This window comes from Amblyraja radiata, chromosome 30 (genome assembly GCF_010909765.2).
Source record: "Amblyraja radiata isolate CabotCenter1 chromosome 30, sAmbRad1.1.pri, whole genome shotgun sequence".
NCBI lineage: Eukaryota > Metazoa > Chordata > Chondrichthyes > Rajiformes > Rajidae > Amblyraja > Amblyraja radiata.
This window is the reverse complement of record NC_045985.1, coordinates 589135-601886: the sequence shown is the minus strand read 5'-3', so window position 1 is coordinate 601886 and position 12752 is coordinate 589135. Positions and strand designations below refer to the sequence as shown.

General features: G+C 47.9%; 1 protein-coding gene across 2 annotated transcripts in view; it reads right to left on the bottom strand.

Annotated features, from left to right (window-relative positions):
• The window catches only part of LOC116990069 (cyclic AMP-dependent transcription factor ATF-6 beta-like), a 45591-nt gene extending 34649 nt beyond the window's left edge, over positions 1 to 10942 (bottom strand). The window contains exons 1-5 of one of the 2 annotated variants that reach the window (XM_033047601.1): positions 10848 to 10942; positions 8701 to 8776; positions 7582 to 7676; positions 4838 to 5018; positions 910 to 1104 (exon numbers count right to left, since the gene is read on the bottom strand). In XM_033047601.1, the coding sequence (XP_032903492.1) occupies positions 910 to 1104; positions 4838 to 5018; positions 7582 to 7676; positions 8701 to 8776; positions 10848 to 10931 (631 nt within the window). In that variant the 5' untranslated portion in view covers positions 10932 to 10942. The remainder of the gene's footprint in view (positions 1 to 909; positions 1105 to 4837; positions 5019 to 7581; positions 7677 to 8700; positions 8777 to 10847) is intronic. The other variant, XM_033047602.1, reaches the window with a different exon arrangement.
• Positions 10943 to 12752: the final 1810 nt, after the last annotated feature.

Sequence of the window (12752 nt, the reverse complement as noted above, 5' to 3'; positions counted from 1 at the left end):
TGTGTAAAACTGACCCTAGAGCTGTATATTGTTATAGACAATAGACAATAGGCGCAGGAGGAGGCCATTCAGCCCTTCGAGCCAGTGCCGCCATTCAATGTGATCATGGCTGATCATCCCCAATCAGTACCCCGTTCCTGCCTTTTCCCCATATCCCTTGACTCCGCAATCTTTAAGAGCTCTATCTAACTGGATACAGCATGGAAACAGGCCCTTCGGCCCATCGGGTCTGCGCCTACCAGCGATCCTTGAACATTAACGCTATCCAACACCGACTAGCCAAGTCAAGACAAGTCAAAGTGTTCAACTCATCCTGGGAACAGATGCGGCGTAGGCGGAGGAATTGGGAGTAGGGGATGGAGTCTTTACAGGGGGCAGGGTGGGAAGACGTGTAGTCCAGATAGCCATGTGAGTCAGTGGGTTTGTAATGTATGTCGGTCAGAAGTCTGTCCCCTGCGATGGAGATGGTGAGGTCACATATCTCCTGACTCCGCTATCTTTAAGAGCCCTATCTAGCTCTCTCTTGAAAGTATCCAGAGACCGGCCTCCACCGCCCTCTGAGGCAGAGAATTCCACAGACTCACCACTCTCTGTGAGAAAAAGTGTTTCCTCGTCTCCGTTCTAAATGGCTTACCCCTTATTCTTAAACTGTGTGTGGCCCCTGGTTCTGGTCTCCCCCAACATCGGGAACATGTTTCCTCCCTCTAGCATGTCCAAGCCCTTAATAATCTTATATGTTTCAATAAGGTGCCCTCTCATTCTTCTAAACTTCAGAGTGTACAAGCCCAGCCGCTCCATTCTCTCAGCATATGACAGTCCCGCCATCCCGGGAATTAACCTGGTGAACCTACGCTGCACTCCCTCAATAGTAAGAATGAGTAAATATTTAGTATGTGTCGATGGTCATACCTGGAATGGTTTGCTTGAGAGGCAGAGCCTGTGGTTGGGACACAGGGAGACTGGTCTGCACAGACTGCAGGATGATGGTCTTTGCAGGGCTGCTGCCAGGAGGGGCGGGCAGGATGGTCACCACCTCTGGCTTGGGCTGGAGGGTGGGTCTGCTGCACACCATGCTGCTGGCCTTGACGCTGGTGGCAGCTTGTACTGGAGCAAGGAGGAAAGAGCAAGGTTACCTCAAACCACATGGCCAGATATTACAGAGACAACGCCTTGTGACAGTGTTAATAGTCAATAGACAATGGGTGCAGGAGTAGGCCACGCGGTCTCTCTTGAAAGCATCCAGAGAACCTGCCTCCACCGCCCTCTGAGGCAGAGAATTCCACACACTCACCACTCTCTGTGTGAAAATGTTTTTCCTCATCACCGTTCTAAATGGCTTATCCCTTATTCTTAAACTGTGGCCTCTGTTTCTATGAGATCTCCTTCCATCCTTCTAAATTCCAGAGTATACAAGCCCAGCCGATCCATTCTATCAACATATGACAATCCTGCCATCCCGGGAATTAACCTGGTGAACCTACGCTGCACTCCCTCAATAGCAAAAATGTCCTTCCTCAAATTTGGAGACCAAAAATGTACATAATATTCCTGGTGTGGTCTCACTAGGGCCCTGTACAGGGCTCTGTACAAGTGCAGAAGGACCTCTTTGATCCTATACTCAACTCCTCTTGATATGAAGGCCAACATGCCATTGGCTTTCTTCACTGCCTGCTGTACCTGCATGCTTTCTTTCATAGACTGATGAACAAGGACCCCCCCGATCCCATTGTACTTCCCCTTTTCCCAACTTGGCATTCAGATAATAATCTGCCTTCCTGTTTTTGCCACCAAAGTGGATAACCCCACATTTATCCACATTATGAATGAATGAAAACTTTATTGTCATTCAGATATACACCTAGACACAGTGCACCTTGAACGAAATTTCGTTGCATTTGACTCTCCAATCAGGTAAATAGTAAAAGTAAAAGTGCTAGGTGCGTCCATAAAAATGCCTCATGTGCATGGTTCTGTAAAATAAATATATATAAAAAGTTTTTTTTTAAAAGTGTCGATATTTTAAAAGTTCTAGCCTCGGTTTTGTTGATTGTTCAGTAATCTTATGGCCTGGGGGATGAAGCTGTTGCAGAACCTGGTTGTCCCGCTCTTCATGCTGCGGTACTTCCTCCCAGAGTTAAGCAGTATAAACAGTCCAAATTGTGGGTGTGTGGGGGCTCTGGTAATGCCCTTAGCTCTAATCAGACAGCGCTTGTACCCCATGTCCATGATTGAAGGAAGAGAAGTCCCAATGATTTTTTCCGCTGTCCTCACCACTCTCTGAAGGCACTTCCAGTCCGCAGCTGTACAGCTGCCGCACCACGTAGAGATGCAGCTGGTCATGACCGACTCAATTGTGCTTCTGTAGAAAGTGGCGAGGATGGGAGGGTGGAGGTGTAAACTTCTCAACCTGCGGAGGAAGTACAACCGCTGCTGTGCCCGTTTTGCCAGAGATGTAATGTTTGTGGACCAGTTTAAGGTGTCCGTTATATGCACCCCCAGGAACTTGATCTTTTTCACCTGCTCCACTGCTGAGTTGTTGATGCAAAGTGGAGTGTGACTGGGCTGAATTTTCCTTCTGAAATCGACGACAATCTCCTTGGTTTTGTTCACATTTAGGAGAAGGTTGTTCCTGCTGCACCAGCTCACGAGCTGTTCCACCTCCTCTCTATATGCCTGGTCGTCGTTATTGCGGATGAGGCCCACTACTGTTGTGTCATCCGCGTATTTGATGATATGGTTAGTAGTGGACCTGGCGACACAGTCATGTGTCATCAATGTGAAGAGCAGCGGACTCAGGACACAGCCCTGAGGGTATCCGGTGCTCAGTGTGATGACCGAGGAGGTGTTCTTCCCCACCCGCACAGACTGGGGTCTTTCAGAAAGGAAATCCAAGATCCAGTTGCATAGTATGGTATTGAAACCTAGGGGTGCCAGTTTGCTCACCAGATGCTGGGGGATTATCGTGTTAAATGCTGAGCTGAAATCAACAAACAGCATCCGCACGTGGGTGTTCCTCTCCTCCAGGTGTTGTAGGCTCAGGTGGACTACAGAGGAAATAGCATCCTCTGTGGAGCGGTTCGGGCGATAAGCAAACTGGAACGGGTCAAAACTGGAGGGGAGTTTAGAGACCATGTGCTGCTTAATAAGCCTCTCAAAGCACTTCATTATTATTGGTGTGAGTGTTACGGGGCGGTAATCATTCAGGCAGGTTATTGTAGACTTTTTGGGAACTGGTATGATGGTGGCTGTCTTGAAACATGATGGAACAATGGCCTGGTTCAGGGAGATGTTAAAAATGTCTGTCAGAACCAGGGCCAGCTGGTCGGCACATCCCCTAAGCAGACGCCCCGGTATGTTATCCGGTCCGGCTGCCTTTCGCGGGTCAATACCCTCCAGGATTTTGCGGACTTCAGCAGTTTCAAAAGACAGTGTCTGTTCTCCTGGTTGAGGCTCTAATTTCCTCATTGTAGTGGTGTTCAGTGCCTCAAACCTGCCGAAATGATTATTTAGTTCATTTAGAAAGTCTGTGTCATCCTTACAAGACATCTGAGGTGCCTTGTAATTTGTTATGGCCCGGATGCCTTCCCACATGTTCCTGGTGTTGGTATCATCCTGGAAGAAACCCTGGATTTTCTGTCCGTGGGCGCGCTTTGCTTTCTTAATTTCGCGGTTGAGGTTGGCTCTCGCTGTTCTCAGAGCTCCCAAATCACCAGATTTAAAAGCTGGGTGGCAGTGTGAACTGTGAGGAGGACAGTTAAACTGCATCTGCCATGCATCTGCCCACTCACCCAACCTATCCAGGTCACCCTGCATTCTCATAGCATCCTCCTCACAGTTCACACTGCCACCCAGCTTTGTGTCATCTGCAAATTTGCGAATGTTACTTTGTAGAGTGATACAGCGTGGAAACAGGCCCTTCGGCCCAATTTGCCCACACCGATCAACATGCCCCATCTACAGTGCCCTCCATAATGTTTTGGACAACAACCCATCATTTATTTATTTACCTCTGTACTCCACAATCTGAGATTTGTCAGATTTTAATAAAGGCCATTTTTATACATTTTGGTTTCACCAAGTAGAAATTACATGCAAAAGATATGCAACAAAATACTAAACATGACATTGCTGTGTCCCAAAATGGTGCCCTGAAATGGGGGGACTATGTATAAACACAGCTGTAACTTCTACATGGTGAAACCAAAATGTATAAAAATACCCTTTAATAAAATCTGACAATGTGCACTTTACCCACATGTGATTTTTTTTCTATTACAAATCTCAAATTGTGGAGTACAGAGACAAATTAATAATAATATATTTTATTACATTGCATAGAGGTACAATGAGATTTGGTATGCAGCTTCCATCCGATCTCATAACTTAATTAACTAAAAATTTAGACAACCAGAGAAACAAGATTTAAAAAAACCCAGTAAAACAGTATAAAGTGCAAATGTGTCTGTGTCGATGTGTGACGTGACCATCTGAGGGAGACAGTCATGGGGGTGGAGGGCACTCAGCAGGGCCGGTTCAGAGCCGCTATAGCTCTGGGGATGAAGCTGTTCCTAAGTCTGGAGGTTCGGGCGTAGAAGGCCTTGTAACGTCTGCCGGAAGGTAGAAGTTAGCACAGACTATTGCAAGGCTGTGAGGATGCTAACGGCCTTCCTGAGGCACCGTGTATTGTCTTTGTAAATGATGGGTCCCAAACATTGTGGAGGGCACTGGACATTAGTCTACCTTCGATTTTTTTCCAGCATCTGCAGGTCTTTGGTAAACTAATTCTTTGGGTGTGATTTTTATGCTTGGAGCTGCACCTTTGGAGAATGCCACTTACTTGCTGGCTCTTGCTTGAGCGTTGAGGTCCCGAGCTCTGTCTTCACCACATTGATCTGAATGATATTCAGTGGTGGGTTCAGGACATCACCAAAGATACACGGAGGCGTGGGAGGGTCCTCTGTTTTCACCACAGGCCACGTTGTCTCTGTGTGTAGGGTCTCGTGAACCTTGGGGGGGGGGGGGGGTTGGAGAAAAGGAGACAATTTCATTCAATGTGCTGAGAGTAAGCATGCAGATACAGCAGGCAGTGAAGATATCAAATGGCATGTTGGCATTCAAAGCGATAGGATTATCAATTCCCGGGATGGCGGAAGTCATATCCTGAGAGAATGGAGCGGCTGGGCTTGTATACTCTGGAGTTTAGAAGGATGAGAGGGTATCTTATTGAAACATATAAGATTATTATCTGAAGAAGGTTTTCAGCCCGAAACGTTGCCTATTTCCTTCGCTCCATAGATGCTGCCTCACCTGTTGAGTTTCTCAAGCATTTTTGTCTACCGAAAATTATTAAGGGCTTGGACACGCTAGAGGCAGAAAACATGGTCCCGATGTTGGGGGAGTCCAGAACCTGGGGTCACAGTTTAAGAATAAGGGGTAAGCCATTTAGAACGGAGACGAGGAAACACTTTTTCTCAGAGAAAGGTGTGAGTCTGTGGAATTCTCTGCCTCAGAGGGCGGTGGAGGCCGGTTCTCTGGATACTTTCAAGGGAGAGCTAGATAGGGCTCTTAAAGATAGTGTAGTCAGGGGATATGGGGAGAAGGCAGGAACGGGTTACTGATTGGGGATGATCAGCCATGATCACATTGAATGTTGGTGCTGGCTGGAAGGGACAAATGGCCTACTCCTGCACCTATTGTCTAATGTCTATTGTCTACTTCCCACCCCTAACTACATTCTGAATTGAATTGAATAAATATTATTAGCCAAGTATGTTCACATACAAGGAATTTGCCTTGGTGCTCCACTCGCAAGTAACAACACGACATACAATAGACGATTAAAAATAATACATTATAATTTAAACATGAGAAGAATTAAATAAAATACCAGAGCAAAAGGCGCTATAGATTTTTGGTTATTGAGTAGAGCTACTACTCGTGGATAAAAGCTGTTTTTATGTCTGGCTGTGGCAGCTTTGACAGTCCGGAGTTGCCTTCCAGAGGGAAGTGATTCAAAGAGTTTGTGGCCAGGGTGAGAGGGGTCAGGGATGATCTTGCCCGCTCGCTTCCTGGCCCTTGTAGTGTACAGTTCATCAATGGGGGGGGAAGGTTGCAGCCAATAACCTTCTCAGCTGATCGGACGATTCGCTGCAGCCTCCAGGTGTTGTGCTTGGGGGCTGAGCCAAACCAGACCATGGTGGAGAAGGTGAGAACAGACTCTACGATGGCCGTGTAGAATTGAACCATCATTGCTTGTGGCAGATTGTGCTTCCTCAGCTGCCGTAGGAAGTACATCCTCCGTTGGGCCTTTTTGATTGTGGAGTGGAGAAGGGTCCCAAATCGAAACGTCACCTATCCGTCTTCCTCTAAGTTATGCCCGTGTCCCACTTAGGTGATTTTTTAGGCGACTACAGGCGACTAGGGTGTCGTCTGTATGGTCAAGAGAGTTTATTATCATGTGTCCCAGAAAGGACAATGACATTCTTGCTCGTTGCAGCACAACAGAATATTGTAGGCATAAATACAGATCACATCAGTGTGTCCATATACCATTGAATATTTATATATACACGCATAAATAAACAGAGAAAGTGCAACAGGCTGTTATGGTTCAGAGTTTGTTTGAAGTTGTGTTTAATAGCCTGATGGCTGTGGGGAAGCAGCTATTCCTGAACCTGGATGTTGCAGATTTCAGGCTCCTGTACCTTCTACCTGATGGTAGCGGGGAGATGAGTGTGTGGCCAGGATGGTGTGGGTCCTTGATGATGCTGGCAGCCTTTTTGAGGTAGTGACTGCGATAGATCCCCTCGATGGTGGGGAGGTCAGAGCCGATGATGGACTGGGCATTGTTTACAACTTTTTGCATTCTTTTCCTCTCCTGGGCGCTCAGGTTGCCGAACCAGGCCACGATGCAACCGGTCAGCATCCTCTCTACTGTGCACCTGTAGAAGTTCGAGAGACCCCTCCTTGACATACCGACTCTCCGTAATCTCAGGAAGTAGAGGCGCTGATGTGCTTTCTTTATGATTCCTCAGTCGCCCAAAGAGTCGTAACCATTTTTCTGGTCGCCGCTGGATTTTGAAATGTCCAAAATCTTTTGCCGACAGTCGTCGCCTGTGGGCATGGCGCCAACGATTGTAGCCTGACATAGGTGCTGTCGCCAGGATGACGTAGGTTGTCGCTGGTGCTGACTTCGGTGAATTCCATTGACGACTACGTACGTCAACCAGCGACAGGTACCGGCAACTGAATTGTATTACCTTATCGTAGCTTGTGGACGGCCTAATGAGTCGTCGGTAGATTGACATCGACTAGGTGGTAGATTGGCGTAGACATTGTCGTAGGGGGAGGTTCAGTCACCGGTTTTTCGGCGTCCTGCTACGACTGTGACAGTACCCGGCAAATCGCCTATCTGGGACAGGCCCATTACTCCGGTACTTTGTGTCTTTTTTTTTACTCGCCTAGACTCTCCCAAACACACACCCCACCTCTCCCAAAAGGCAAGGACAGCAAAGGGCAACCCACCCTTGTAGCCACACCTAATCACGCACATTATAGACATTATAGGTTGTAGCTGCTTACCTGCAGTATCAGGGGAATGTCACACGAGGACGAGAGAGAGGAATCGGAACAGCGGGAAGATGCAGGCGACAGTGGCTCCAATTTCACTTGCAGATCTGTAGCAGAAGGAACGGTGTCAAGATACCAGACCACCAGGTGGCGCCGCACGATTGGCAGCCCTGCCAACAGTCTGTTTTATTAATACCCCGCAACACTGCTCTCTCTCCCCATCCCCCCACTTGTAACAAGGGTAGAGTCCCCCTAGTCCTCACCTTCCACCCCACCAGCCGTCACATACAACAGATAATCCTCTGACATTTTCGCCACCTCCAACGTGACCCCACCACTGGCCACATCTTCCCATCTCCCCCCTGTCTGCTTTCCGCAAAGACCACTCCCTCCGTAACTCTCTGGTCAATTCTTCCCCTCCCACCCGTACCACCCCCTCTCTGGGCACTTTCCCCTGCAGCCGCAAGAAATGCAACACTTGTCGCTTTACCTCCCCTCTCAACTGCATTCAAGGACCCAAGCAGTCGTTCCAGGTGAGGCAGAGGTTCACCTGCACCTCCTCCAACCTCATCTATTGCATCCGCTGCTCTAGATGTCAGCTGTTCTACATCGGTGAGACCAAGCGCAGGCTTGGCGATCGTTTCGCCCAACACCTCAGCTCGGTCCGCAAAAGCAAAACTGATCTCCCGGTGGCTCAGAACTTCAACTCCCCCTCCCATTCCCAATCCGACCTTTCTGTCCTGGGCCTCCTCCATGGCCAGAGTGAGACCCACCATAAATTGGAGGAACAGCACCTCATATTTCGCTTGGGTAGTTTACACCCCAGCGGTATGAACATTGACTTCTCCAATTTCAGGTAGTCCCTGCTTTCACCTTCCTTCCCAGCTCTCCCACAGCCCACCGTCTCCGCCTCTTCCTTTCTTCTTCCCGCCTCCCCCCCCACCCACACATCAGTCTGAAGAAGGGTCTCGACCCGAAACGTCACCTATTCCTTCGCTCCGTAGATGCTGCCTCACTCGCTGAGTATCTCCAGCATTTTTGTCTGCCTTCGATTTTTCCAGCATCTGCAGTTCTTTCATAAACACCACATAAGTGTACAAGGAGACGAGAGGATCTTCAGCGAGTGCTTACCTGAGCAACTATCACAATTCATTGGGTTCCAGGGAGAGTAGGGCAGGCCGATTTCCACGTTCAAATCCAGTTCGAACTGCAACGGTGAAACAGGCAGTCAACTTCACAGCAAACTCAACACACCAAAGGCTATCCGTTTCTGGCGCAGCGGTAGAGTTGCTGCCTCACATAGAAAATAGGTGCAGGAGTAGGCCATTCGGCCCTTCGAGTCTGTACCGCCATTCAATATGATCATGGCTGATCATCCTCAATCAGTATCCCGTACCTGCCTTCTCTCCATACCCCCTGATCAATTTAGCCACAAGGGCCACCTCTAACTCCCTCTTAAATATAGCCAATGAACTGGCCTCAACTACTTTCTGTGGCAGAGAATTCCACAGATTCACCACTCTCTGTGTGAAAAAACATTTTCTCATCTCAGTCCTAAAAGACTTCCCCCTTATCCTTAAACTGTGACTCCTTGTTCTGGACCTCCCCAACATCGGGAATAATCTTCCTGCATCTAGCCTGTCCAACCCCTTAAGAATTTTGTATGTTTCTATAAGATCCCCCCTCAATCTTCTAAATTCTAGCGAGTACAAGCAGAGTCTATCCAGTCTTTCTTCATATGAAAGTCCTGCCATCCCAGGAATCAGTCTGGTGAACCTTCTCTGTACTCCCTCGATGGCAAGAATGTCCTTCCTCAGATCAGGAGACCAAAACTGTACGCAATACTCCAGGTGTGGTCTCACCAAGACCCTGTACAACTGCAGTAGAACCTCCCTGCTCCTCACAGCGCCAGAGACCCAGGTTGTATCCTGTCTACGGGTGCTGTCTGTACGGAGTTCGCACGTTCTCCTCCGTGACCGCCTGGGTTTTCTCCGGGTGCTCCGGTTTCCTCCACACTCCACAGACGTGCAGGTTGACTGGCTTTGGCCAAATTATAAATTGTCCCCTGGTGTGTGTAAGATAGTGCTAGTGTACAGGGTGGTCGCAGGTCGGCGTGGACTCGGCGGGCCCAAGAACTTATTTACGGGCTGTATCTCTAAAGTCTCAACATAAATGGGATGACGGCGATATGTGGGATTGAGAGTTGAGCATGCAAGAGAGGGCGAAGAGGCAGGGTGATTTGGGTAGTGGGGCTCTGGGGTGACAACAGACAATAGACAATAGGTGCAGGATTCAGCCCTGTGAGCCAGCACTACCATTTAATGTGATCATGGCTGATCATCCCCAATCAGTACCCGTTCCTGCCTTCTCCCCATGTCCCCTGACTCCGCTATCTTTAAGAGCCCTATCTAACTCTCTCTTGAAAGCATCCAGAGAATTGGCCTTCCGAGAATTCCACAAATTCACAATTCTCTGGATAAAAAAGTTTTTTTTTCATCTCATCTAAATGGTTTACCCCTTATTCTTAAACTGTGTGGCCCCCGGTTCTGGATTCCCCCAACATCGGGAACATGTTTCCTGCCTCTAGCGTATCCAATCCCTTAACAAGAGGAGTCGAGTATAGGAGCAAAGAGGTCCTTCTGCAGTTGTATAGGGCCCTAGTGAGACCACACCTGGAGTATTGTGAGCAGTTTTGGTCTCCAAATTTGAGGAAGGAATCGAGTATAGGAGCAAAGATGTCCTTCTGCAGTTGTATAGGGGCCCTAGTGAGACCACACCTGGAGTAGTGTGAGCAGTTTTGGGTCTCCAAAATTTGAGGAAGGAATTCTTATATGTTTCAATAACATTCCCTCTCAGTCCTTCTAACTCCAGAGTATACAAGCCCAGCCGCTCCATCTATCAACATATGACAGTCCCCCCATCCCGGGAATTAACCTGGTGAACCTACGCGTGCACTCCCTCAATAGCAAGAATGTCCTTCCTCGAATTAGGGGACCAAAACTGCATGCAATACTCCAGGTGTGGTCTCACTAGGACCCTGTACAACTGCAGAAGAACATCTTTGCTCCTGTACTCGACTCCTCTTGTTATGAAGGCCAACAGGCCATTAGCTTTCTTCCCTGCCTGCTGTACCTGCACGCATACTTCAGTTACTGATGAACAAGGACCCCCAGCTCCCGTTGTACTTCCCCTTTTCCCCAACGTCACGGGGGAGCGGGGAAAATAGGAGGGGTGGGGGGGGGATAGTGCGGGGGGCATTTTAAACTCCTGTTTTATACCTGTGAGGTGTTATCCATGTGGTGAAAGAGATCAAACAGAGTCATCCATCTCCTCCATTGTTTCACAGTTGTACAGGCACGCATCTGGAGAGAAGGGAAGATGGACGTTAATAATAATAATAATGGATGGGATTTATATAGCGCCTTTCTAATATTCAAGGCGCTTGAAACGTTAGAAACATAAACAATAGGTGCAGGAGGAGGCCATTCGGCCCTTCGAGCCTGCACTGCCATTCATTGTGATCATGGCTGATCATCCCCTATCAATAACCCGTGCCTGCCTTCTCCCCATATCCCTTGATTCCACTAGCCCCTAGAGCTCTATCTAACTCTCTCTTAAATCCATCCAGTGACTTGGCCTCCACTGCCCTCTGTGGCAGGGAATTCCACAAATTCACAACTCTCTGGGTGAAAAAGTTTTTTCTCATCTCAGTGTTAAATGGCCTCCCCTTTATTCTAAGACTGTGGCCCCTGGTTCTGGACTCGCCCAACATTGGGAACATTTTTCCAGCATCTAGCTTGTCCAGTCCTTTAATAATTTTATGTTTCTATAAGATTCCCCCGCCTAGTCTTTTCAATCTTTCCTCATATGACAGTCCCGCCATCCCAGGGATCAATCTCATGAACCTACGCTGCACTGCCTCAATCACAAGGATGTCCTTCCTCAAATTAGAATAAAACTGTACACAATACTTCAGAAGTGGTCTTACCAGAGCCCTATACAACTGCAGAAGAACCTCTTTACTCCTATACTGAAATCCTCGTGTTATGAAGGCCAACATTCAATTTGTTTTCTTCACTGCCTGCTGTACCTGCATGCCAACTTTCAGTGACTGGTGTACAAGGACACCCAGGTCTCGCTGTACCACCTAACCTAACCCCATTGAGATAATAATCTTCCCCCTTGTTTTTGCTGCCAAAGTAGAACATAGAACAGTATAGGAATGGGCCCTTCGGCCCACAAGGTCTATGCCCAACATGGCGCCAAGGCCAACTCTTATCCAGAATCCATTCCACTATCCAAAAGTCTCTCGAATGCCACTATATAAGATTATTAAGGGCTTGGACACGTTAGAGGCAGGAAACATGTTCCCGAAGTTGGGGGAGTCCAGAACCAGGGGCCACACAGTTTAAGAATAAAGGGTAAGTCATTTAGAACGGAGACGAGGAAACACTTTTTCTCACAGAGAATGGTGAGTCTGTGGAATTCTCTGCCTCAGAGGGCGGTGGAGGGTGATTCTCTGGATGCTTTCAAGAGGGAGCTAGATAGGGCTCTTAAAAATAGCGGAGTCAGGGAATATGGGGAGAAGGCAGGAACGGGGTACTGATTGTGGATGATCAGCCATGATCGCTGGATGCTTTCGCAACAAATTCACAACTCTCTGGGTATGACAGTCCACAAATTCACAATTCTCTGGATAAAAAAGTTTTTTTTTCATCTCCGTTCTAAATGGCTTACCCCTTATTCTTAAACTGTGTGGCCCCTGGTTCTGGACTCCCCCAACATCGGGAACATGTTTCCTGCCTCTAGCGTATCCAATCCCTTAATAATCTTATATGTTTCAATAAGATGCCCTCTCATCCTTCTAAACTCCAGAGTGTACAAGCCCAGCCGCTCCATTCTATCAATATATGACAGTCCCGCCATCCCGGGAATTAACCTGGTGAACCTACGCTGCACTCCCTCAATAGCAAGAATGCCCTTACTCAAATCTTTCCTGCCTCTGGCGTCTCCAACCTCTTATACAATTCCTAACTGTCAATGTGTGTCATGTTGTCACTTGCGCGCGGAGCACCAAGGCAAATTCCTTGTATGTGAATACTTGGCCAACAAACTTATTCATTCATTCATTCAAGATCCCCACTCATCCTTCTAATTTCCAGAGTGTACAAGCCTAGCCGCTC